Raw genomic sequence first — 23,483 nt, 5'->3', positions numbered from 1 at the left:
CACTGCCTTGTACAAAAAGGGCTTTCAGTACTTCTGGGATAATTGGCAAAGGGATCACAAAGTTACCTGGCAGGCTTTCCAGGTATCTCCTTACTAGAGAAAATAAACAGAAATCCAGGCTCATAAAAGTAACCTTGGGGTTTGTTGTTCATTAAGCTGCAGTTCCAGAAGGTGAAGGGAACCCTTAAAATCCTGCATTTCAGGAAATATCAGGCATCTGGACATCACTGTTACCCTGTTTGTACCAACAAATGTGCTAGGAAAAAGAGGCTCAGCTATCCAGTTTTAGCTGTGCACTCCTGAATCCCAAATCCTGCTCTCCTGGCACTTGGCTCTTACACACCTCCACTATTAGTTTCTTTTCAGGGTAATTAACTTTCTCAACAGCCCAAACTTCACCTCCAGCTCCTCCTGTGATGTCTCTAACACTTCCCTAATACCTTTTTGACTTGCAAGATACTATTACTTGATGCAACACAGGCCAGAGTATTTTGCAGTGGGAACTGCATCCAGTGCCTGGAGAACAACCATTTTTCAATGTTTTCCTCTTATTCAATTAAAATATTTGAAGTGACAAAGCCCCTCTCTCACATTGGGTTGGGATTCACATCATGCAAGTGAACTGCAGTTTATTTTCACTCTTTTAAGTTCTTTTTATCTTCAAAATTATCAGCGCCTGTAATTTTTTTCTTAATGTTGTTTTTAAAAACATTTTTCAGTATGCAGATGTGCTTGTGAAGATTAATGGACTGGGAACACTGAAATCTTGTATTAATCAACTTCAAGGGAAGGCAACTGCTGAGTAAAATTTTCCATAGTGCTGCACACAGGAGTTTATCCAGAGAGCTCCTTGTCTTGGAGGAGCCTCTGTGAGTTCTGCACTGAGCCTTGGGTGACTCTTCTGGATTATTCCCTGAGCACTGAACAAGCTACACTATGGGGAACCCTGTCCAGTGTTTATCACAGCCCCTGTTATCAAAAATAGCTGATTTGTTCCATGTGCCAGTGAATCTTTGGGCTCTGTGATGGGAACCATCCCTCCCTGGAGGATCATCCCTCCAAAAATGCAACTGCACATGACCTCAGGCCGAGGGGTGCAGAGCCACGAGAAGCCCCAGGAATCAGCAAAGTTCTCCTCAAGAGGAGATCCCAGCCCATCACCTGGCCCAGACAGGCTCATCCCAGAGGGGAACAGAGCTGGGGAAGGGGCTGGAGCACCAGGAGAGGCTGGGGGAGCTGGGGGGGCTCAGCCTGGAGAAAAGGATGCTCAGGGGGGACCTTTTCACTCTCCAGCTCACTGTAAGGAGGTTTGGTGCAAGGTGGGATTCACCTCCCAGAGAAAAAGCAAGGGGATGAGAGGAAATGGCCTCAAGTTGCACCAGGGGAGGATGAGGTTGGATATTTGGGAAAATTCCTTCACTCTAAGGGTTGTCCAGCCCTGGCACAGCTGCCCATGGCAGTGGTGGAGTCCCCACCCCGGGAGGGATTTAAATGCCTTGAGGATGTGGCACTTGGGGACATGGGTTGGTGGTGGCCTTGGCAGTGCTGGGGAATGCTTGAACTCCAAGATCTTGGAGGAATTTTCCAATTTAGATTATTCTATGGTTCTAAATGCTTTAAATATAGATTATATGGAGCTAAATCTGCTTTCTGTAGCAGGGTAATGACAAGAACCCAACCCCAAAGCAGGGACTGAGGGCAGCCTGCGTGCACACATTTCATTAACTGATAGGTTAATTACCCCAATTTCGTTACTAATTGGATCAGTTTAAACCTGCTGCATTGGAAGTCTCTTGGCAGACACAAACATCCCCATAATTACAAAAACAACTGGTTTCTCCAGTTACGTAATTCTGCCAATTAAGTAATTCCTCCACATGTAAAGCAAACCCAACCAAAGCCATTGGGGCAGTTTTGACTCATTTTCAGCAACGTGCTGCTTCCAGTGCTGATGCCTACAAAATCCAGCAGCATTCCTCATGGCAATCCTTTCCAAGGGCAGATCCATTCCTGCTGGGGGAAAGGACTCAATGGAATTTGCCAGAGTGATGGGAAAACAAGTTCTGTGAGAGGGAAAACCCACCTAAGCTTTCAAGTGCAGCTTTTGGTAGAAATCTTTGAGGTTTGGAAGGTTTGATCCCAGTTTGAGGGATACCACCACCCTTGCTTTGAGCCTTTCTCCTGGGCTTGCTACAAAGCAAAGCTTTCCTGCAGCAGCACAAGGCTCCAAATAGTTTGGGATGTGCCAAAACCAGAGAGTGTTGGATATCTCACAAGAAAAGCTGGGTTTTACTGATCATGTTAAATAGTTTGTCAAGGCAGACTGTGGTGAGTGATAAAGCTGCTGGCCTGTGATCAGTTCTCCTCTCACCAGCAGGTACTACTCAGGTCAACTGAAATTATTACATAACAGAAATTACTAGAAGGAAAAAATGTGAGTAAATGGCTTCTGATTCTATGAAAACAAAAGGCAAAACCAATTTTTTTAAAAATTTTTAGCTTCCTAAACTAAATAGGAATTCTATAATCCTTTACAAAATTAAAAAACACAAATAAATCTCTTTCTTTCGTAACTGATATTTGCTATTTAAAGCCCAGGGACCTCCAGAGAAAGTATTTCCAAGGATTGTGCTCCTGACAAGTTGCCTGTTAATACTGATTGAACAGTTCCTATAGGCAGCAGGAGTCCTCAAGTGTTTCCTTCTAGAAAGAAATTGCAGAGCTTGATATGAAACCAAGAAACCCACAAAAATTATATTTAGCTGCTCCCTCTATCACACAGCTTTATCTCTAGGGAGTTTCTGCCATCACATCTCTAAAAGGAGATTTCATGTGAAATTCTAGAAGTCAAATAATGTCCCACCTACCAGTGCATTAACAGAGATCAGAATTAAGAGCCTCCCTTCCCCTACATATAATAATAGTGAATGTTCATCTGCTGAAAAAAGCAGATAAATTAAAAACCACTGCAGTTTGTAAAAGAACACTGCTTGGGAAATAACCTTTGGAGGCACTGGAAAAACTCAGAGTTCAATCAACTTTATTTCCAGTACAAAAGCAATTAGATTTTTCCCATCAGAAATCAGATGAAGTAGTAAATTAGGATTTGCTGGTGATGGGAATTCTTAACTTGTGGCATAAATAGAATTTCCTTATTATTATTTTCAGCTATGGCCATCTATCTAAACCCCCATTCCAAGCACAATTTGTGAGAAAAAAGCTGCATTACAGAGTTATCACAGATATCTACATTTAATTTGAGTTTTCCTCCTCATTTTTAAGCAAAAGTTACTTTAATTAAGCTTTAAACAACAAACAATCAACCCACAAGAACCAACAAATTTGGCTGCTGTTCCATTGCCAAAAACTCCAAGTGTACTGAGAAATCTGATTTAAACAACTCCCTACTACCCTTAGAAGGCTACAAATATTTTTTTGTGTTCCACCAGTCCCAAGAAATCAAAACACAGATAAAAATGCAAATTTTAACTGGTTTTTGTGCTTGCATGGAAAATATTTTGCATCTAGTATTAATTAGGAATAAGTTCAAAATAATTTTGCTTGTTATAATGCATCTGGAGCACCAAGAGTGGCTCCTGTAGCAACATTTTCAGTGACAAAACAGTTCAGAATCTTTTCTTTCTGTTTCCTAACACAGTGGACATTTTGAATACAACTCATACACAATGAGAAATACATTTCCTTTCCCAAGCACAGCTCTGGCTGCCTGGTGAAATTTTCCTGAGGACCTGTCTCACTTTGACTCCTTCACTGTGAACGTTCTTCTTTTTTCCTCTGTGATTTAATCTGAACTTGTTTAAGGTTAAAGTGAAGACTAATTTGCAGTAAGTCCATGAAATAAAAAGGGTGAGAACTGTAATTCCAAGAGAGCTCTGGAATGGCACCCAAGTCCTGCCCTGCTGCCTCTCCTTGCCTCCCTGCTGATCCAGGAATAATTCTACCAAACAGAGCAAGAGGGAGAAAGAGGAGATGAATTCAGGCCACAGATGAGAAAAATTAAGACTGGGAATAATTTCTGAATATAATATTGGCTACCTAAAATCCAAGATTGTTTCTTAATTAGCATTACAGGAAATATTTGTAGAGCAAAGCTGCTGGCCTGAACTGTGTCCTGCACGTAGAGCTCGTTGCTCGCATTTATCCATGGATCATTCCTGTTGATACCTCCTTGGCAGCTGGAAGAATATTCCAACTGTCTGAAGAGAGTCTAAAATCTGAGATTCCCTCTGTCAGCACCTCTCTGATCAATCCCCATCCTGTGGATTCCTTCTCTGTTTAAATCCAAGGATATTTTCTTGATGGATACACAGGCACGCACTTGGATCCAGGCTGGAAACCTGGGTTCCTCCAGCCAGCAAAGCACCACTTCAGCCATCTCACTGTGGCTTCAAATGAGTCTGCTCAACACAGACAGCAAGGAGAGCAGATGGAACAAAGAGAGGATTTTTTTCTAGCCAGAAAACAAATGCTGGTGCTTGAAATGAAATATTGTCATGGAAAAGAGTCATGGGGGCATCCCTGCTGCTCCTCAGGGCTGGCTGAGAACTGAGCAGAGAGCAAAGGACTGGGAACACCAGAGCAAGAACAAAATGCCTCCCCAAAACTGGGAAAGAAGCTCTTGATGGCCTCCCAGGCACATGGCAGGAAACCTCAAAAAAGTCAAAATATTCGCCCTCAGACTGCAGGTTTGGGTTCCTCCTCCTGCAGGCCCCATGGTCCCCAGCAGAAAGTCAGGAGTTTTATGGGAAGTGGCCCAAAGTTGCCCAATGTCCTGATTCCAGGGGGAGAAGTTCTTCCTTGAGCCATGGGAAATGCTGAGTGTTGGATCCAAAGCCAAGAGCTCCTGGAGCCCACGGTGCCCAAATCCCCCCTTTCCAAAGCAGCCACCACTGGGAAGGTCACGTTGTAAAGTCACTCCATTAAAACAGTAATTAAAGAGTAAAGATTAACCAGCAATTTTTCCTTAGGTCTTTCTTACTTCCAGGTGGTATCATTCCTCCCAGAGCGAGCTGTACCTTATGGATCTGCACGTTTATCTTGATGAAAAATCTTTAACTTCTCGGAATTCAAGGCAAGAAAAGCCACGTCCTTCCATTCAGAGACACCCTGCTCCCTGCTCTCCCAGCTCCCATGGCATCACAGCTGCAGCAAGCATGTTATCCACGTTTTTTGTCACTGATAAAAGTACACTGGGACATGGTAAAACTGCCACGAGAAAGGAAATCAACTTTTCCACGCTTTAATAAATGGGAACTTTTATTCTGTGTGAAGAAGACCAAAGATAAAACTCCAGGTACAGCCTGCTAAACATTATCTAGCAGGTGGGCTCTTGCAAACACTCTGGATAGTCCTGACTGCTTGAATTTCAATCCTTATTCCTCACTAAGGTTTTCAGAAAATGCAAACAACAAACACTTTCTTAAAAAAGAAGCTGAGATAAATCCATCAGGGAGAGCTGTCAACTGGCCCCACTCCATGGGAATTAATGCAAAGGCATTGATTTGTTCTAGGCTAATGATAAGGGCTCTTGGTTTAATTTTAGGAGAAGAACTTTCATTTTCTGACTGGCAACCAGAGCTATTTATTACACAACCAGAAAGCCAAAGTTCAGCTTTGCAAGTGACTAATCAAAGCCAAGCCCTCCCCGTAGGAAAGGAGGGAAAACAAGTCTGGAATGGTCAACAGCACTTTGCTAAAACAAAATCCAACTTCTGCCTCCTGCCCACCCTGGAGCTGGTCCATGAGGATTTCAGGCCAGTATTGAGGACAGTTTTCCAGAGGGATGAAAATCACAGCAATTCCAGGGATCACCCAGATCCTTCAAGGACACAAACCTCTTTCACAGCAACAGGAAACACCAAAAAAAAAGAGAGAAATCCAAATAAAACCACAACAACGCTGTCAAAAAGACAACAGGAAGACAAGGGAGTTGAACAACAAGTTGCTGCTGGTGTTCTTGCACCTTATCTCAGGGGAATCCTGGATAATGAACATCACTCCAAGTGCCACAGCATCCACCCTGTGCTGGCATGGGGACACGAGCACGGATCCAAGTGTTCATCCCATTTCCTGGCCAGCACTTCTGTGTCTGAGCACTCACTGCAATATCTGGCACTCAGTCCTCTGCGTTCAAAGAGTTAAGCTATGTCCTGTAAAGATAAAAATCTCCACTTTTATTACTTTGCATGCTCCTACCAATGAGGATCCAGCTGTAATTGTAGCATTCCAAGCTCTGGAGGTGCCAAGTTTTACTAACTACAATTTAACTGGTCCAGCTGATGCAGTCCAAATTCTTGTTTGGATAATCAGCCTTTGTTTAAATATGGACTTTCATTAAAAAAAAAAAAATAGAAAGAAAGAAAGCCCAGGCCAGCATTAGCCTCCAGGCATGTCATGTGAGCTGATTACCCTGCAGCAGTAGCAGACACTCATGCACAAGAGGAGGATTATTTTGCCAGAATTACTGTTACGGTAACACAGAATCAGAGCTTCTCTCCCCCCAGCCCCCACCCTTCTTCTTTTCTTTCTTTTTTTTTTTTTTTTCTCCCCCCTCCACAATTCACAAGTCTTCTTTCCAAGTTCAAATGAAGTTTAAAGGTGAAAAGGGCAAGAAAGTTTCATGACTGGCTGTTGAAAGAGGGAGAAATAACCAGGGTCTCCAAGTTTGCGTTTACTAAAAGCTCAACAATTTTGTATTTTGCTGCAATTCATAACTGCACAAATCCCTTTTGTTGGGTCTGTTTGGACTGAAATTAAACACTTGTTAATAATTTATAACTTAATATCATTAGAAAATAATAATAACTGTCAAGCAACTACATTCAATACATAAAGCAAGTTGAGTGGCTCGTTAGATTATTTGTCAAAGCAACAATTTCTATATATTTTAGCTTATTTCTACCGGGAAGAGCGGTTGAAGAGCCACCCAGCTTGCTTGGAAATCATTTCTCCACCAGCTGGGAGCAATTCCCAAATTGCTGCACCTCAGCCACATCCAAGTGATGCTGGCTCACTTTAAAAGCACTCCAGCCTGACTCCAGGAGGTGCTGGAGGAGGGATGGCCAAAGCCCTTTGCTGCTCCCTGACCAAAAATGCATCCCACACTGCCCATGCTTTGCTCTAAATTTGACATCTGAATGGAACTGAAACAGTGGCCAACAAACCAAGAGTCAAAATGAGGCATTTAAGAAGAGAAAATTCTTAATTCTGTTTCTTGGTCGAGGACCTGAGCTGCACAAAGCACAAGGGCTAGGCACAAAGCTGGTGCTGCCTTCCCCAGAGCTGAGTGCAAACAGAAGAAATATTTGTGTGTGTGTGTGTGAGGAATTTTGGGAGAAAACTCACTTGTAAAATGTCACAGGCTGTGGTTCTCCTTGGGAAGCCATGAGAGTGGCTTTTTGGAAAAACAGAAACGGAGAATCCCAGAATAATTTGGGTTGGAAGGGACCTTAAAGCTCATCCAGTGCCAGCCCTGCCATGGCCAGGGACACCTTCCACTGTCCCAGGCTGCTCCAAGCCCTGTCCAGCCTGGCCTTGGGCACTGCCAGGATGGGGCAGCCACAGCTGCTCTGGGCACCCTGTGCCCAGAATTCTTCCCAATATCCCATCCAACCCAGGCTCTTCCAGTTTGACATCAAAGCTCATCAGACATCTGAGCTATTTTATCACTTTTCTCTCCATGTCAGCACCTGTGGCAATTCTATTTCTGTTGCACATTAATCTATGAAGCTGAAACCATAAAATTTAAGTATACTAAGCAAGGCAGTTGGAAGTTCAGATTAAAAACTTTATCTGAGCCAGTCTGCCCCGAACCTGAGCTCGTGCAAACTGATTTAAGTCAGTGGTGCCACAAGAACTGACATTAGTCAGGGGTCTGTTTCCATCTATTTATCTGAGATCATTCCTAATGTACTTACTGAACAAGTTTCTCCTTTTATTCCTTTCAAACTCCTTCTCTTGGTTTTGTCCCTTTTGCCCCTTTGCCTACAGACTGAGAGCTGAACACACTCACCCAGAGAGAGCCATCTCCTCCCTTCTCCACTCTCAGCTCTTCCCTCCTCAGCCTGCCCTCTTTTCTTCCCATGATTTCTTCTATTTCTTCTATTTCCCATGATTTCTCCATTATTCTTAATATTGGAATATTTCAAGGAAGCAGAGGAAGCTCCAAACACTGCAGGTTATTTACAGCACAACAGTTCTCAATATATTATTTAATTCACCTTGAAGCTGAGGAGCTGCCCAGTGACCACACAAATAAGAAAGGCAATAAGAGAAATGGTATTTTATTGAATTTACTTTTAAAGCTTCCCATGCTTCTCCCAGAAATCAAATGGTGCCTACAGAGGAACCAGAAGATGCCACTCTGGTTAGTGACAGTAGGTCCTTATAGACTGTAATTAACTTTTTTAATTCTCCAATTTTTAGTTAAATGTGGAAGGTTCCTTTTTTATTTTTTTTTTTTTAAGTGAATGGTCTCAAACACATGGAAAAAATACAGGAATTGATAAAATTGATCTATAACATATTTTTACTTGAGAAAGGATTACAAGGTTGAATCTTAACATTATATACTTAAAACCATTTCTTGTTCCACTGCCTTTACAGTTCCAAAAAAAAAAATGTACATTTTGGAGACAAAGGCCTTTATCCTCTTACGTGCTGTGGATTTCATGCCAATCTCCCAATATAAAGCAGACTTCAGACTCAGACCCCAGAGAAATGGTCTCGGAAAGATTAGATTTTCCACCACAAAATAAAACCCTTGTGTGAGGAACCACACCAGCTCCAACACCTCCTTCCTCCTGAGTGCTTGTCTGACAGGGAGGAACTCCCCCAGCCCATCCCATGCCCCCTCCTCCAAATGGAAGTGGTTTGATCATTCCTCTGCTCTTGTGCCAGCCAGCTTTTCCATGTGTGATATAGCCAGGATTGTTACATATCCCTGAAAAATCTGTATTTTTCTAGGTTTTTAAAACAATTCTGTATTATTTTGCACCACAGAGTAAGTTTGCTCTTAATATTAAGTGTACAAAGTGAAGTCTGACTGGTGATGGAAAATAGACAGACTCAGTGTAAGGGGCACATGAGGAACATAATGATGAAAAATTCTTTTAAAAAGGCAAGAGTTTTTATTTTTAAGAGTTTCATAATGATGAAAAATTCTTTTAAAAAGGCAAGATATTTTTAATAGTTGCCCATCAAAGGTGTGCACCTCTAATACCAACATGAAATTAATGATGCCAGGTGTCAATAAATACAAAAGGAAACTTTCTTAAACTTCTCATGAGGTAGAAAGGTATTTTTATCAATCATCCCCATATTAGAAAACACAGATTTTTCAGGGTATTTCAAACCCCACTGTCAGTAATAAAATAGGACAAACAAGAGAGAAATATAGATTCAACACAATGTAGCTCCTGAAGATTCAATTTTAACACCACCAAAGCCACCCAGAAAAGAATGAATTCAAGAATCAGAAGATTAAAACTGCATGTAGTCAGCTCGGGATTGGTGAGCTGCAGATGGAAACTTTCTTGAGAACACACAGTTGAAATTCTAGTTAGGATATTCTGTGATTAAATGCTCCTCCAATTTTTGAGTACATCACTTTTTTCCCTACCGGCTACTGTGATACAAAAGATATCTCCTGCAAACACAGAACTGGTAAAAAAAAAAAGAAAAGTGCAAGTAAAAGCCATTTAGGTTTCCAGCAAAGACATCAAAGCAAACCAGCTAATGGACATCCAGGGTAGTCAAATCACTCCTGCAAAATCCATTAGTTACTAAAAGTTCTGGAGGGCTCAGTTTTTACAGTAAAACCTGTAAAAACTCAGTATCCAGTTTCTCTGTTGGGACACTGAGGTGTGAAGATCCAAACGATGCTGGAACTGAACTTGTATATTTGAACCTTTTGAACTCCAGCTGCCCTTCATAAATTACTTTACCACCAGCTTTAACACGTTCCTAACCCACCGTGCAAGAAAAAGGAGGAATCATTAAAACTCCTGGAAATGGAACTGAACTTTCTAACACTTCCAGTGGAATTTATCTTGGTTCAGAAGACAAGCACCTACGGCAGGGCTGGGGGAGGAGGAGAAGCTTCCAGATAGAGCAGTGAAATAACATCTGTGCTCAGGCTATGAAAACAGAGAGGCCAATCCCCCTCCCCAGCCCCAAACCCAGTGAGGTGATTGGAAATGGCCCCATTCAGGAGCAGGCAGTTGCTCCTTTCCATCTGGAAACGCCGTCAGCTGGAAGCAAACCCCACCAATTCCCAAGAACTTTGTTCTGCACCTCAGAATGGGACGTGCTGCCCTGGACGGGCAGAATTTTGGGATGCAGAGGGTTCTCACCACACCCTATCCACTGGGAGACAGAGATTCACCCTTCCCCTGAGGGAAGCTCAAATATTCAGAGTTTAGAAACTAATCCAACTCCAACAACAGCAGTAAAGATTCTTCCTTAATTTTAAGGTGCATTAAACTGAGGGACAGCAGCTCAGGAGCTCAAAACCAACATTTCCTGCTTTCCATGGGAAATGAAGACAATCAGCAGGTCCCTCCTCATTATTTTTCAGACTGCCAGTGTGTTTATGGACAGTTAGTCACTGAGATGTTGGGGAAAAACAAAGGTTTTAAAGTCCAGAGGAATAGAAAGGCTGGTTCCCAAACAGGACAGCACATTATCCTATAACCAAACCAGATATTCCTTTCTCCTACACCTTTCCCTGCCTGCAGAGAGCTCAGCATCCAAAGCAGCAACACAGAATCCACAGGACCTCTTCAGCTCCAGTCCTGCTTGCAGAAGGATTTTTGGGTTCAGAAAAAGTCACTGATTTTTTCCTCCACCTGAGATTTGTCATTTACAAATGAGGAAATTGTCCATCTTAGAGGAATGTGCTTTCAATGGGTCAACTAATACAAAAATACTGCTTTTCTCCTTGGATTATGATGTTATCACATTATGTCTGGACACTGATTTCACTTTCTGTTTAAAATGATCTTGCTAAGCAGCAAAGGGACAGAGCAGCTCCCACTTACAGGTCACCTCAGGTCTCCTGAACAAACTATGCCCCAGGGTTTTAGTGAAACTCAGGAATTCCAAAAGCAAAGCACATTGCCCTTAGCACACAAAATGCTTCTGATTCGCAGAATGACACAAATGTACAAGGAAAAAAAAAAAAAAATGAAAGGATGCCTGATTATTTTTTGTAATGGATGGCTTTTAGATGGGCAGAACACACTCAGGCATTTCTTAAAGCCCCAAACCACGGGTGATTTCCAACAAAGGCCTTGTGTGAAGTGCTGCTTGCTTATCACAAAGACTTGGAAAAAAGAATTTTCAGGGGTTGAACTCTGAGTTTTAACCCTGGACTAAGAATCAGATGCTGCACAAGTGTGTGCTCCTTAGTCCTGTGGTGCTGCCACACTGCAGATCTTGAATCCTTTGGATTGATAAATTTGTGTGAAATTATTTGACATTTCAAAAGAAAATACATAAAAAAGGAAAATGACACAACTTTTTGAGTAAAGTCCTGAGTAAAGGCTCAGTTTGCCTGTTTAAGGAATAAGATACATAAAATCTTATTAAAAGTGGGCTTTCAATTTATGAAATTACCACCTCCACTGATTACTACTCCTAATGAGACATTACAATGAACCACGTGAACAGTCAAATACAGATGAATAACACAGATGTTTAAAAAAATAAAATCACTAAATCTCACATAATTTAACCTGTTTTACTTTCCACTTGCATGAAGAAACACTTGTGGTTTCTCCTTCCCTCTCCCCCAGCACAGAGTGGCTTTCTTCCCCTGGCTTCCCCTCTTGGAAACGAGCCACGGATCATTTACAGACTCCCGAGCTTTGCTGGGGCACTTTCTGAGGATCCCTCTGGAAGATGGGACCACATTTCAAACCAGAGGGACGCAGGTAGGAGCCTTGAAAAAACAGGCCAGCAGCCAGAGTGGTCATCAGTAATTTTTGTTTAAATGTATTAACAACATAATTTAGAGCATTCACATCATCCAAGCATCCCCTCTCTGTGCACGGGCATCTGCAGTCATTACATCTCATCAGCCAGAAAGGACCCACATTTCTGACATTAAACAAACAGCAGACAAGGTCCCAAAGCCAAATCACAGCAATAACCCCTCTGCCAAAGGCAGTCCCACAGAAGTCAGGAAGCAGAGGCACATCCCAGCCCTTATCCCAGGGAGCTCCGTGGTTTGGGACTCCCGAGCAGCCGCAGCATTAGCAAATGTCCAGGCTGATCTCCTCTAAGAGAGGCTTCATCTGCTGGGGGGCATTACAAAATAGCAGAGATCAGTCCTGCCTGATGCAAAGGTTAAGTGAGAAGAATGGCATTACATAATGTACAACAAAATGTTAATTTACAAGACTCAAATCAAGGCCGGGATGTGCTGCAAAGCACCAGCCCCACGACGAGAGGGCATGAAAGAACCAGAGGTCTCTAAACACTTCTGTCTCTTAGGCCATTTTTGGTTTATGTATTTTGTTTCACTCGTTGATAATCTTACAGACAAGGGAAACCATGCTGCTGGGGAAGTACTAAATCACACCAAAAGAGCTAAGGTTTTTAGATGAAACAAGAAGCTGATTACACATGCACTGAGTATACCAGTCACTAAGCGTTTCTGGATTGCAGGGATAAGATACTCTCTTTGCTTATTACTGCCTCCTTGATCCAAAGAGATTTAAGCAACTGTTTTCAATTAGATGTTTTTAAGCTAGTAAAACTACATCCATAAAGACATATTTATAGAACAACTTAAAACGAGAAGAATTAAAACGACTGCAAAACTGATGAATTCCATTCCCCCACCAACCCTCCCCCCCCACCCCGAATCATTTACTGACCATTAACGAGCAAAAAGCACTGCAATTTTAAGAATTAATCCAGTGTTGCAAAATTAAATCAGATACACTAGGAGGGATAATGACAAACTGGTGGCTCCAGCGTTGTCAGTTTGCGGGTGATACAAGTTCAAGTCGTCTGTGCTAGTGGTCACTCTGTTGGAACAAACATGAACATAAAAGGGAACATTAAAAGTGCAGCAGCACCAACTGAATCAATTCTGTCACTGAGGATGCAGGCTCAGAAGTGGCACAGGGTAAATATTGTATTTTAGAAAGGAGCTGCCCAGTTCCACGACTGCGACATGGAAATAAAGGAAGAGGCAGCAATGGAAGTAAATGGAGGGACAGGATCCTCATTTCCCTCTAAATGCCAGAGCACAAGAGCCTGGCAGTGTGGCTTTGCCACATATGACTGCTTTCAGCCTCAGGAACCCATGAGGAATATTCTGAGAGCTCCAGGAACAAAACTGAGCTTTGATAGTTTTCATCCGACAGCTGCTTAAACAGAATTTGCCTAAAACGCTCTGCAGCATGTGACTGGAAATGTCTGCAGGATGAGCTGCCTCATCTCTGGCACTGGAGAACACAGAGCCTGGCAGAGGTCGGGGATGGGCACAGCCACAAGCAGGGACACCCTCACCTCTGCCAAAGCCATCAGCTGCTCACTGACACCTCTCTTTTATACCTGCCTGGCCCATGCTGCAGACAAATAACTGCTAAGGAAAGCCCCACTCCAGCCCTGCCTCCTCCTGCTGCTAAATCCATCTGAAGAAGCTCGAGGCATCCTAAATTTTATCTTCCCTGAACTTCCCTACAAGCTCCATTTGTTCCTACCTAAGCACATCGTCACGAAAACACTTAACAGTGGGCTTGGAGATTCACATACATCACTTCAACAGACACATTTTATACATTTAATACCCTTCAGAATCTGGCCATAAATACAAATGGAGGTTACAAAGCGTGACCCAGAGTCTCAGTCTGTCACTGTGGTCTCAGCCTGGGCACCTGAGGTGATGGGTGCTGTGCCTGGACCTGGGAACATCAGGGAAGCACAAGAGACATTTTATTTTCCCTCTTTTGTTTAAATTTGCAGTTTATATTTTCTCCATGGGCATCATAAGGAAATTTTAGCCATTATTTTGGGTGACTGAACCCAGAATTACACACAGGGTCTATTTTTAAGGAAACTCCTCAACCCTGAAGTAAAGAAGTGCCCTTTGGCCACACAGCACCTTGCCTGTCCCCAGGTAAGGGGGATAAAAACATATTTGGGAATAAATAAAGGAGACAGGGAGGATTCAAGCAGTGACACAACCTGTGCAACTGCAGGCTGGTTTCTGTTCCATGATGTTCAAGAAACAGCTGCAGTGATGAATTCATCCCTTAAATCTCTGTGTTGGTCCTGCACAGACCAAACCTACAGGACAGGCAGATCCTCACACATCTTCTGGAATCACTTTGTGCATCCAGATGAGCCTTGGGATCATTTAGGTTGGGAAAGACCTCTAGGATCATGGAGTCCAACATCAGAGGCATAATTACAGCAGATTCCCCCTTCTGAATGAATGTGTCTCTGACCCTCTGACTTTTAATTGGTTTTGATCATGTTTAGAATGTGTTAAGAAACAATATTAGAAATATTCCAGTTTTGCTTATGGGGAATTCAGGAATGACCAGGCCAAACCAATGCCTTCCATTCACCAAGTGTCTTTCTGCAAGGTAAAGGATGACTGGTGAGAGCAAAAGCTACAGGATAAAACCAAAAGCCAAGTTTCATACAATTACATCCAAAGTGGCACAGCAAACCTATGAGATAGAAATGAACATAAAAGCAAGTGAAATAACACGGACAGGGAGGCAGCAAACAACCTTGCCTAAGGCACAACACTAATGCCAGACTAACTTCAAAGCAGCCACTGAACCAGCACAGGTGACAAACAATCTGCATAAAAATAAGTCTAAAGCAGCACTGGCTCTTTTCCTTCCCTTAGTCCCTTCTGCTCTTGCTCATTTCAACTCTTTCTTTTTATTTTAGTCATGGAACAATGTCTATAAATGAGAATGCAGCATTTTAGCTACAAGTTTCCTCAAATAAACTCGGCTAAGACAAGCCCACCACGCCAGAAGCTTTCCTCTGCCTATTTCTTTTTGTTTTGCTCATTGTAATTTATAATGAACCTCTTCCACAGTAAGCTGACTCAGGGAAAAACCACTCTGAAAGGCATCAGCTACTGATGAATTGTTTTTATTAATTAAGTTAGAGAAACAAAAACCCCAGTGGTTTTCAGTGCTGCAGCTTGCAGCAGAACCCACAAGCTTGGAGGCAGAAAGTGTGAAAGTCACAGCTCTGCTCTGAGCATCTCCTCCATTTCTTTACTGAGGGGCTGAAATTCCAGAGAAAAGGGGTTTTTTTCCTCTCTCTTAACCTAAAGATTTGGTCCTTTGAGCAGCTGCTTTGGACTTAAGAAAGCACCACAAAAGCCACTGCCTTTACTGCATTAAAAACTGAAATAATGGGCATTAAGCAGAAGTAGCTCTTATATACCCTGATATTTGAGAGGTTCAGCCTGCACAGGGCTTTGCTAAAGAAGAGTGGATGGAAGAATGGAGTTAAGAAAAGCATTTAATCCTGCTGACTTCCAAAGACCTTTGGATTTTCCTTTTGAGTTTTAGCAGCCAAGAGATTCAAGTTTTATTTTCCCTCAGAGGTTGAGGACACGGAGGAGAATCTCTGGATTTTGGACACCCCTTGTTCCTGGGACATCACACCAAGGAAGGTGGGGTTCCCTTGCTGGGATTTCTTCCCTTAAACATGCAGTTGGTAAAGAAATTAATAATTTTCAATAATAAAACTTTGGGATTCCCTTCTTTTAGCTAGAATCCTCTAAGAATAGTGACATTTTATATCATGAGCCTCTACCTTTGGCCATCAGCTCTTCTGCTCACCCACTCACCACTATTTTATCCAATCTCACACATCTCTCATGGAAAGAACAAAAATACCCTAAAATTTGCACATGCAATCAAAAGGAAGCTTATTCACACAGTTAGGACATGCTTTTTCATGCACTGCTGGTTACTGGAAAGTTTAACTTTTGTTAGAGGATAGAAATAAAACAAAACAGGAAAGTGGATATTTTTCTTACTTATTTCAAGTGTACATATTTTAGGTAATTTTATTTTTTCCCTGTGACACAGAATAGAGACTCTTCTTGGAGACTGTAATAGCCCTCAGCGTGTTTTCCACCAAGAATGTAAAAAAGAAACACTTTTGCTGGAGAAGTCATGGAAACTGGTAAATTGAAGACACAAGCCCTCATTGAAGACCTATAATTTTTTAATTAAATTTACATGTCAGTGGATCTTTTGAGCTTGGCCTGTGTGTTTTTTATAATGTACATTTCTCGTGCTTTTTCCCATGGGTATTTCTGCACTATTTCCAAACTGGGATTACTCAAGTTGAGTGTGATAAAGGGCACATTATAGTTATATTAAGCAAAAATAGGGAGGAGAAAGCTTTTCCATAGTGCAAAGAAAGCTGTTCTCCAAGCCTCATTTCTGGTAACAAGCAGAGCAAGGCAACCACTCAGCTAGAAACTGCTGCCATCAAACCACGGCTTTGTCCTGAGCAAAGGGGGGGATTTATTCCATCCTATTCTGTTTTCTGCTGAAAAATTAAAGGTTGTTTGCTTCAGAATTGTTAAGTCTTGCTCTGGGGTATCATGAAAAACATGTGAGCAACAAAACGAGGGGGAAGCTGTGTGCTGTGCACTGGTGCAGCTGGTGTGCTGCTGTTTTGGGGGTTCTGGAGGCACTTTGGGTTCCCTGCCCTGCCCAGAGGTTCCACAGCTGTGTTCTCCCTCCTCACAGCTCCCCTGAAGGATGCAGGGACTTGCACAGTGCCTGGCCCACGTCAGGAGCACTTGTCACCAGTGCTGCAGCCACAGAGACAGGCAGCAGCTGGATGGGGAAGGGAAGGAAAGGAAAGGAAAGGAGGGCATGTCAGCTCAGAGCTGCAGAAAAGGTTTTTCACAGCAGCTATTTGCAACCCTCCAAGGAGCTGCAGAGGCTGCCCATTAAAACCCTGTTAAAACACTTCTGATGTTGTCAGCAGTGGAGAGCTGAAATAGCACAGTGATCACTGAGATACTATCTGCCTCAAGCAGTTCAGTGGTACTGTCAATAATATGAGCAAGAAGGTACAAGATGAGCAACAACCTAATTCCTGCATCAAAATTTCATAAACTCCCTCAGCTGGCAAACACTAGAGATGTGGGCAAACACAGGCCAGCCAATAAACCACCCAGGAAAGATGACCTCAGGTCTGGAATCTTTCCCAAAAGCTTTGAACCTTTAAGTTAATTTACACTTTGAAAGCCAAGCAGAGTGATGGTGAGGGGAAGGCAGGAGGGGTGAGGTGATGCCTCTCCCAGCAGTGCTCCCGAGCTGCTCCTCAGCTCCACACTCCTGACAGAGCCCAAGGAAAAAACACAGCACCACTTTTAGGCATACACCCTTCCAAATACCCCAGGCTAAAATTCCTCCCCACTCTTCCCTGCTTTAATTTTTGATTTATCTTCAGCACTAATTCCTTGGGATAATTTTTGCAAGTGTAGTTTTACCAGGTAGGAAAACTCGCCACTTGAGGAAAGCTCCTTGTTTGAAAACAGAGCTCCTGATGTGCCAGGGTGCTAAAACTGTGAGTAATGACAGCAGGATCATCTACTTCTCTGCTACTCTGTGCTGGTAAGGGCTACTCACAGTGAGTAATGGCTGGAGAAGCAGGGCCAAGGTGAAGAGTTATTTATAATACAGTAGCCACTGAGAGCCCAGCTATGAATTCACTGCTCTGGCTACAATTTCGTGAGAAAACAAACAGAGCCAGCTTTTGGTTTTCCAGTTTTTAAAAGTCATACACACACTGTAAACTAACAAAAAATATTCAGGAAGGATTGGGGTGGTTATTTATAAAGCAGCCATGGCAGAGATCAGGTGGATGTAGGACAAGCAGAGATGTTTTAATTCCTTAGGTGCTTCCTCAGGGTGGCTGTGGCAGGCAGGAAAACTCTTAGACTTGACTTAAACCAGTCTCAGATGCTTCCCCCTCTTTATGCAATAAATTTCCACTGCAGAGAGCCAGAGCTTGCTGGAAATCAAGCAAAGACTCAAGACTGTCACCTGCTCAGCAGTGCTGGGGCTATGGGTCAGAATAACCCTCCACTTTTTAACAGAAGGGACTATGCCAAGGGTCTCAGACCCAACTCCTGTCAGGTGCACCCTGCATCTGCAGAGATCCAGCATGCTCAGGAATATTTCTGAATGGATTCTGTCAGCCCAGAATGAAGCAAAGCAATAGTAACATACTTGGGCATTTAAAAATAAAGGAATTGGGAAAACAAACTGGGATAACAGGATCAAGCTCAGCACTGCTGAATTTCCTACACAGGAACATGTGATTTCCCAGTGCACCCTGCAGAATAAATGGATATTTTCCAACTCCCACATTACAGGTCATGACTTCCTGGTGCTAATTTGGATTCTGCTGAGGAACTTTTTATCGACTGGATTTCGGAGAGCAAGGCACAGCAGAGACTTTGGACTTGGCACTGAGCATTTGAAGGCTGGCTTACAGAAAACTCAGCCTTTCACCCCACAAGGACATATGGCTCAGATTTGGGATGGAAGCAGACACTTGGAAAACCAGAAGGAACAATTCCCCAGTTTAATTCTGGATTGTAAACACTAAAGGGATGGTTTCTTAGGGGATTTTTAAACCAACTGCCAGCTTTACTACGTGCTGTGCTTCCAGTTTGGAGTGTCCAAGGGGAATATTTTCACCTTGACACACGAGTTCTACATCAAATTAAGCTCTCCCATCTTTTTGGCAGGGAGTTGGTTATTTTAGTGCCACTGAGCCCTTTGCAAGTGGCCAAAATTCCCCTTGGACAAGCCCTGAGCTCACACAGAGCCACCTGAAAAATCTGCTTAAAAACCCACAAATCCTAAAACTAAGTATCTTGCACTTTTTAACATGTCCTACAATTTTAACAAAGTTGTCTTTTCTCCTTTCCTTATCTAAAAGAAAATGAAAACCATTCAGTGTTAGAGAGCAGGAATACAAAGAGCAATGACAGCCTCACTCCCTCGCTGAAGTTAAATACCAGCCTTTGTACAAATGTTCCCCTTCTTTTATTAGCTAAATATTGTGGCACCAGAGCACCAAGAATAAAATTACAACCATTTGAGATGAGTGTAACTTTTACAAGAGTCAGATATCCCCAACAAGCCGACAGTCAATAACCCAGCACAAATTAACTCTGGCAAATAATAGGTGTGTTGACCCTAAATTCATGAGGCAATAAAACCTACCAACAGCCTGTTGTTTTTAAAATACTCAGGCACTTCTCAAAGACAATATAGTTTTTGTTTGGGAGCAAGAAGATCATTAATTAGGAAAGCTTTTAAAGGAAGTTTTAGTATCATTAGCAAAAGCTAATGGGAAAATAAATTAAGTTACAACATCTGACACCAAGTTTGGAAAAGAAAGGCACTAAAAACCCAAAGCTGCTTTACGTGTCCCAAGAATAGCACCCTTCCCCACAGACCTCCATAATTACAATAAAAAAAATTAAATTTCCTCCATTTCTTGCTGCATTTTGAGTTAGACTCACATTGCTGCCAACACACTGCAGTCCCAGAGATAAAATCTGAACCAAATTTGTTCACCCCTCCAACTCCACCACAGTGAAAATACCCTTAGAAACACAATCTAACAATCTTTTCTTCCCAATCTGCTTTTTTCCTCTGACAGATTTTCAAGCATAGTAAAGCTCAGGTAGAGCTGTCCTGTTGTGAGTTCCTGTGCACATTTTTATTCCACGGAGGAAAAAAAATTTCTAAATATTTTGAGATTCTGTTTAAAAAAAAAATAAAAATACACCATGAAAGGTGGCCTAAAATATTTTATGACTTGGAGGAAAATTTTCTTTTCCCCTGCCCTGGATGCTTTGCTCAGAGACGCCACAATGTCTGTCAAACAACTGTTGCATACGAAGGAAGGCACATAATGACATTGTCCATTATTTCAACCATGTCAGCTGAGGAATTATGAAAGATTTATACCTATTTCATATTAAAACTATTTAGTAAATGTCACATAGCACAGCAAAAAAAACCAGGGGCACGTTATTGAGAGGGCAGCAGGCTCAGCACAGAGCTCTGCAGGATGCCCAGCCAGAGCACACTCTGCAAGCAAAGGGTTTGCATGGCCAAAAAACCCCTCAGTGACACAGCCTTCTTCTGCTTTTCTGGGAAAACAGAAAACATAGAACTTAAATATTATGTAATTTAAAAAGGAAGGTGTGCAGGAAGTAAAATTAAATATTAATAGCATTAAAAAATTTGGAAAATTAACTGAGGCAATTAAAACTGCAGCAGCTCAGGACATCATACCCCTGCTCCTGGACAGGCTGCCTAATTTAAGCAGAAGATGCATTTTCCTCTTCCCTTTTCCTTCAAGCTTTGCTTCTATGAGAAGTCAAGTAATTAACTTGCCAGGGGAAGAAATTTTCCCCTTTACATTTGTGTAATACCTTTACATTTGTGTAAAGCAAAATTATACAAAATGCTGATGCAAGCCCCAAAGGGAAGATCTCGTGTGTGGAGCCCACCCCTGCCAAGGCCACCTCAAATCCAGCACCAGGGCACAGGTTCTTCCTGCTGGGATGGAGTTTATCCACAGGAAATAAGAAGGGAAAATTCATGCTCAGCTGCTTAATGGGAACTGACGTGGCCTCTCCAGAGAGGGAGAAACTTTGGATGTCAGGCAGGTTAGCACAGGGCAAGCAGACGGTCAATAAAATATTCAATAAAGGGCTCTGATATGATAGATCTAATATTGTGGAAAAAGCCAGAAGTTTTTTTTTCTTTTTTCTTTTTTCTTTTCTTTTTTTGGTGATAAAACAAGTTTAAAATGGTGGTTAAAATGGTCTATACAATATTAACCTCCTAAAGCTTGAAAATAATTGTGGCTGGGTTTTGAACTTGTTAGAAAAGGTAAAACAACTAAAAGCTTGTGTAGCACATGGTACATTTCTGGGCACAGGCAAAGTGGGTAATTCAGAATAAGGGCACTGCAGTTTCTACAATATCTGTTTAAAATTATTTCAAAACTAATCTTTAATTATTAAAAATAAAAAGAAGATTATCTACTGATCACAAATCCACAGGATGCTCAGGAAAACAGGCACAAACCTCCCCCAGGATCCCAGCAGAGATCCTGACCCGAGTCCCAGGGCTGGCTCCTCTCCTCCCCAGCAGATCTAACCTGCTGCTCATTTTCCCAAGCTGGATTCCAACTGGATTTCCTCTCTGAGCAACTCTTCCACCCCAGCTCTTCCATGCCCTGCAGTTCTGCCCCCACAGCACCAGACTGGAGGGGTTGGTAGGGAAGCCCTGGAGGGATCAGGGAGCAGCCAGCCGTGAGCAGGGAATCCCTGCAATTATTCTGATGAAGCTAAATCTTGGGAGTTTACATAAAAGGAAAATTAAATCAAGCACTGGAGTGGATTGGAAAGAAATGCAGCAGGAGATGGATAAAGTTAATCACGTTTAGTGGAGGCTGATGCTGACCTACTCAGCCTCGCCTTGGAGATCCCCTGCTCTTGCTGAAGTTTCATTATTTGGGAACAGAGAACACACAGCTGCCCTGGATTGCTGCAGTGCTCTCTGTGTGCAGGGAAATCCCACCTGAGCCCTGCAGCATCACTGCTGAGACCACGGGTGGGAATGCAGGAGAGCAGGGCTGGGGATTGCTCATCTGGGGGCTCCCAAAGTCTGGTTCTGTCCTTCAAACCCTGCATGCAGGGAAAAAATCACCTCAGTAAAATAATGACAGCAGAATTTCACTGTTACATTCTAGCAGAGGATCACTGAGGGTGGAAAAGCCCCCTAAAAGATCATCAAGCCCAAAGCCACTGGGAACCCACGTCCCCAGGTGCCACATCCACACATCCTTTAAATCCCTGCTGGGATGGGGACTCCAGCACTGCCCTGGGCAGCTGGACCTGTGCTCTGACATATTTACAGCAAGCCTCAAAGTCTCCTCAGTGGCCTGGCAGGAGCCAAAATTCTGGCACACATGAGCTGCTGGGTGTTTTGGGGATGTACTCAGCCCATAGGGCCCCATGTTGACTATTGGAGTTCTAGCTGACATTTATAATTTAAGAAATTGAGTTGTATTCCTCAAAATGCAGTGCTGGAGCAAATGTATCCTTTTAACTCCTGCTTTAACCAGTATCAGCTACACAATCCACACAGTCTCCTGATGAAGGAGCAAAAGATTAGGATATGAATCTGTCAAGTTTGGAATATTTTTTTCTGTATAGCTCTGTTAAGTCGCTGAGGACACTAACGCTTCAGTATGTTCTGAGAATAGCTCATTTGTTCTTTATTTCAGTGTTACAGAAAAGATTATTTGCAACTATTCACTTCCTTACAAAATATTCAGATTCTTCAATGATAAGAGTTTCCCACATTGTGGAGCCACCCACACAGCTCCATTTGAACGTGAATGAAAAGCTCTGCTTGATGCTGCTGAATATGTTAACCTCTCCTGGATCCCCAGCCCTGGTGAGCCACTCTGCTCGTGCATCTGCACAAGGAGCAGCGTGGAAAACAAGCTGGATTCTGTTGGACAAATAAAGACAACAAAGGCATCAGATGATTATGACTGAAATGTCCTAATCTGTGCCCCAAGTTGTTTCATTTCTGGCAAACTAACCCTGAATTTCAGCTTACTAGGGATTAATTTTAAATGTGCAACAGATCATAATTAGTAATGGGATATGAAACATTTTCCCTTCTACTTTGGGCTACTGGTGTGAGCTTTGCCCAGCTTTAACTCAATCAGAAACCATCACCAGTTAATGGCCAGCTCGTGGTCAGTGAGAAGCAGCCCGGTGGTTGAAGCCCTTTCCCCAATCACACTGTCACAATTAGCACTCATTGAGCAACCTAAACCAAATTTCTGAGGCAACATCTGTTCCAATCCTTGTGTCTTTGTTGGAAAAGTGCAGTTTGCACTGCAGTGCTGCTGTTTGAAATGTCACCTTGGCTCGTCACCACCCTGACCCCCACCAAGCTCGTGTGTGATGCACAAGGAGGGCAGGGCAGGACACTGCTGGGTACAACTACAAATTCCAGCTCCCACAGCAGGTCCTAAACCAGCAAAACCTCCTGTGTGCTCCCTCCCGTTTAATAAATGGCTTTAAACCTGAACTCCACCTCTGCTTTAGGCCTCCTCTGCAGGACCTCCCTGTGGGCACACCAGGGTCACCTGCCCCCAGCACTGTCCACACTGAGCTCCTCCACGTACAGCCACCAGCCTGGCACCTTCCCAGCAAACATGGGCATGGACTGCCAGGATGAACCCATCCAGAGTGTCCAAATAACATCAAGCCACCCTTGGAATTTGACCAAACGTTCTGCAGCCTGACCCGGACATCAGCTCCTTCAAGCCCCCATTTCCTCCCCAGTTTTCCTGCTTTCCCTACTCACACATCCCTGAATGTGAATCCC

General features: G+C 42.9%; 1 protein-coding gene across 12 annotated transcripts in view; it reads right to left on the bottom strand.

The window, feature by feature from the left end:
* BCAS3 (BCAS3 microtubule associated cell migration factor) overlaps positions 1-23,483 on the bottom strand; it is a 300,833-nt gene that overhangs the window by 88,461 nt on the left and 188,889 nt on the right. The window contains exon 24 of one of the 12 annotated variants that reach the window (XM_041425429.1): positions 11,889-13,055. The exons of the other annotated variants lie outside the window; for them this stretch is intronic. Coding sequence (XP_041281363.1) covers positions 13,051-13,055 — 5 coding nt within the window. The 3' untranslated portion in view covers positions 11,889-13,050. Of the gene's footprint in view, positions 1-11,888; positions 13,056-23,483 lie in introns of those variants that run through there. 12 annotated transcript variants of the gene reach the window in all.

This window comes from Onychostruthus taczanowskii, unplaced genomic scaffold (genome assembly GCF_017590055.1).
Source record: "Onychostruthus taczanowskii isolate IOZ18803 unplaced genomic scaffold, ASM1759005v1 scaffold89, whole genome shotgun sequence".
Lineage (NCBI taxonomy): Eukaryota > Metazoa > Chordata > Aves > Passeriformes > Passeridae > Onychostruthus > Onychostruthus taczanowskii.
Note: the sequence above shows the minus strand (reverse complement) of the source record. Positions and strands in the feature narration are given on the sequence as shown.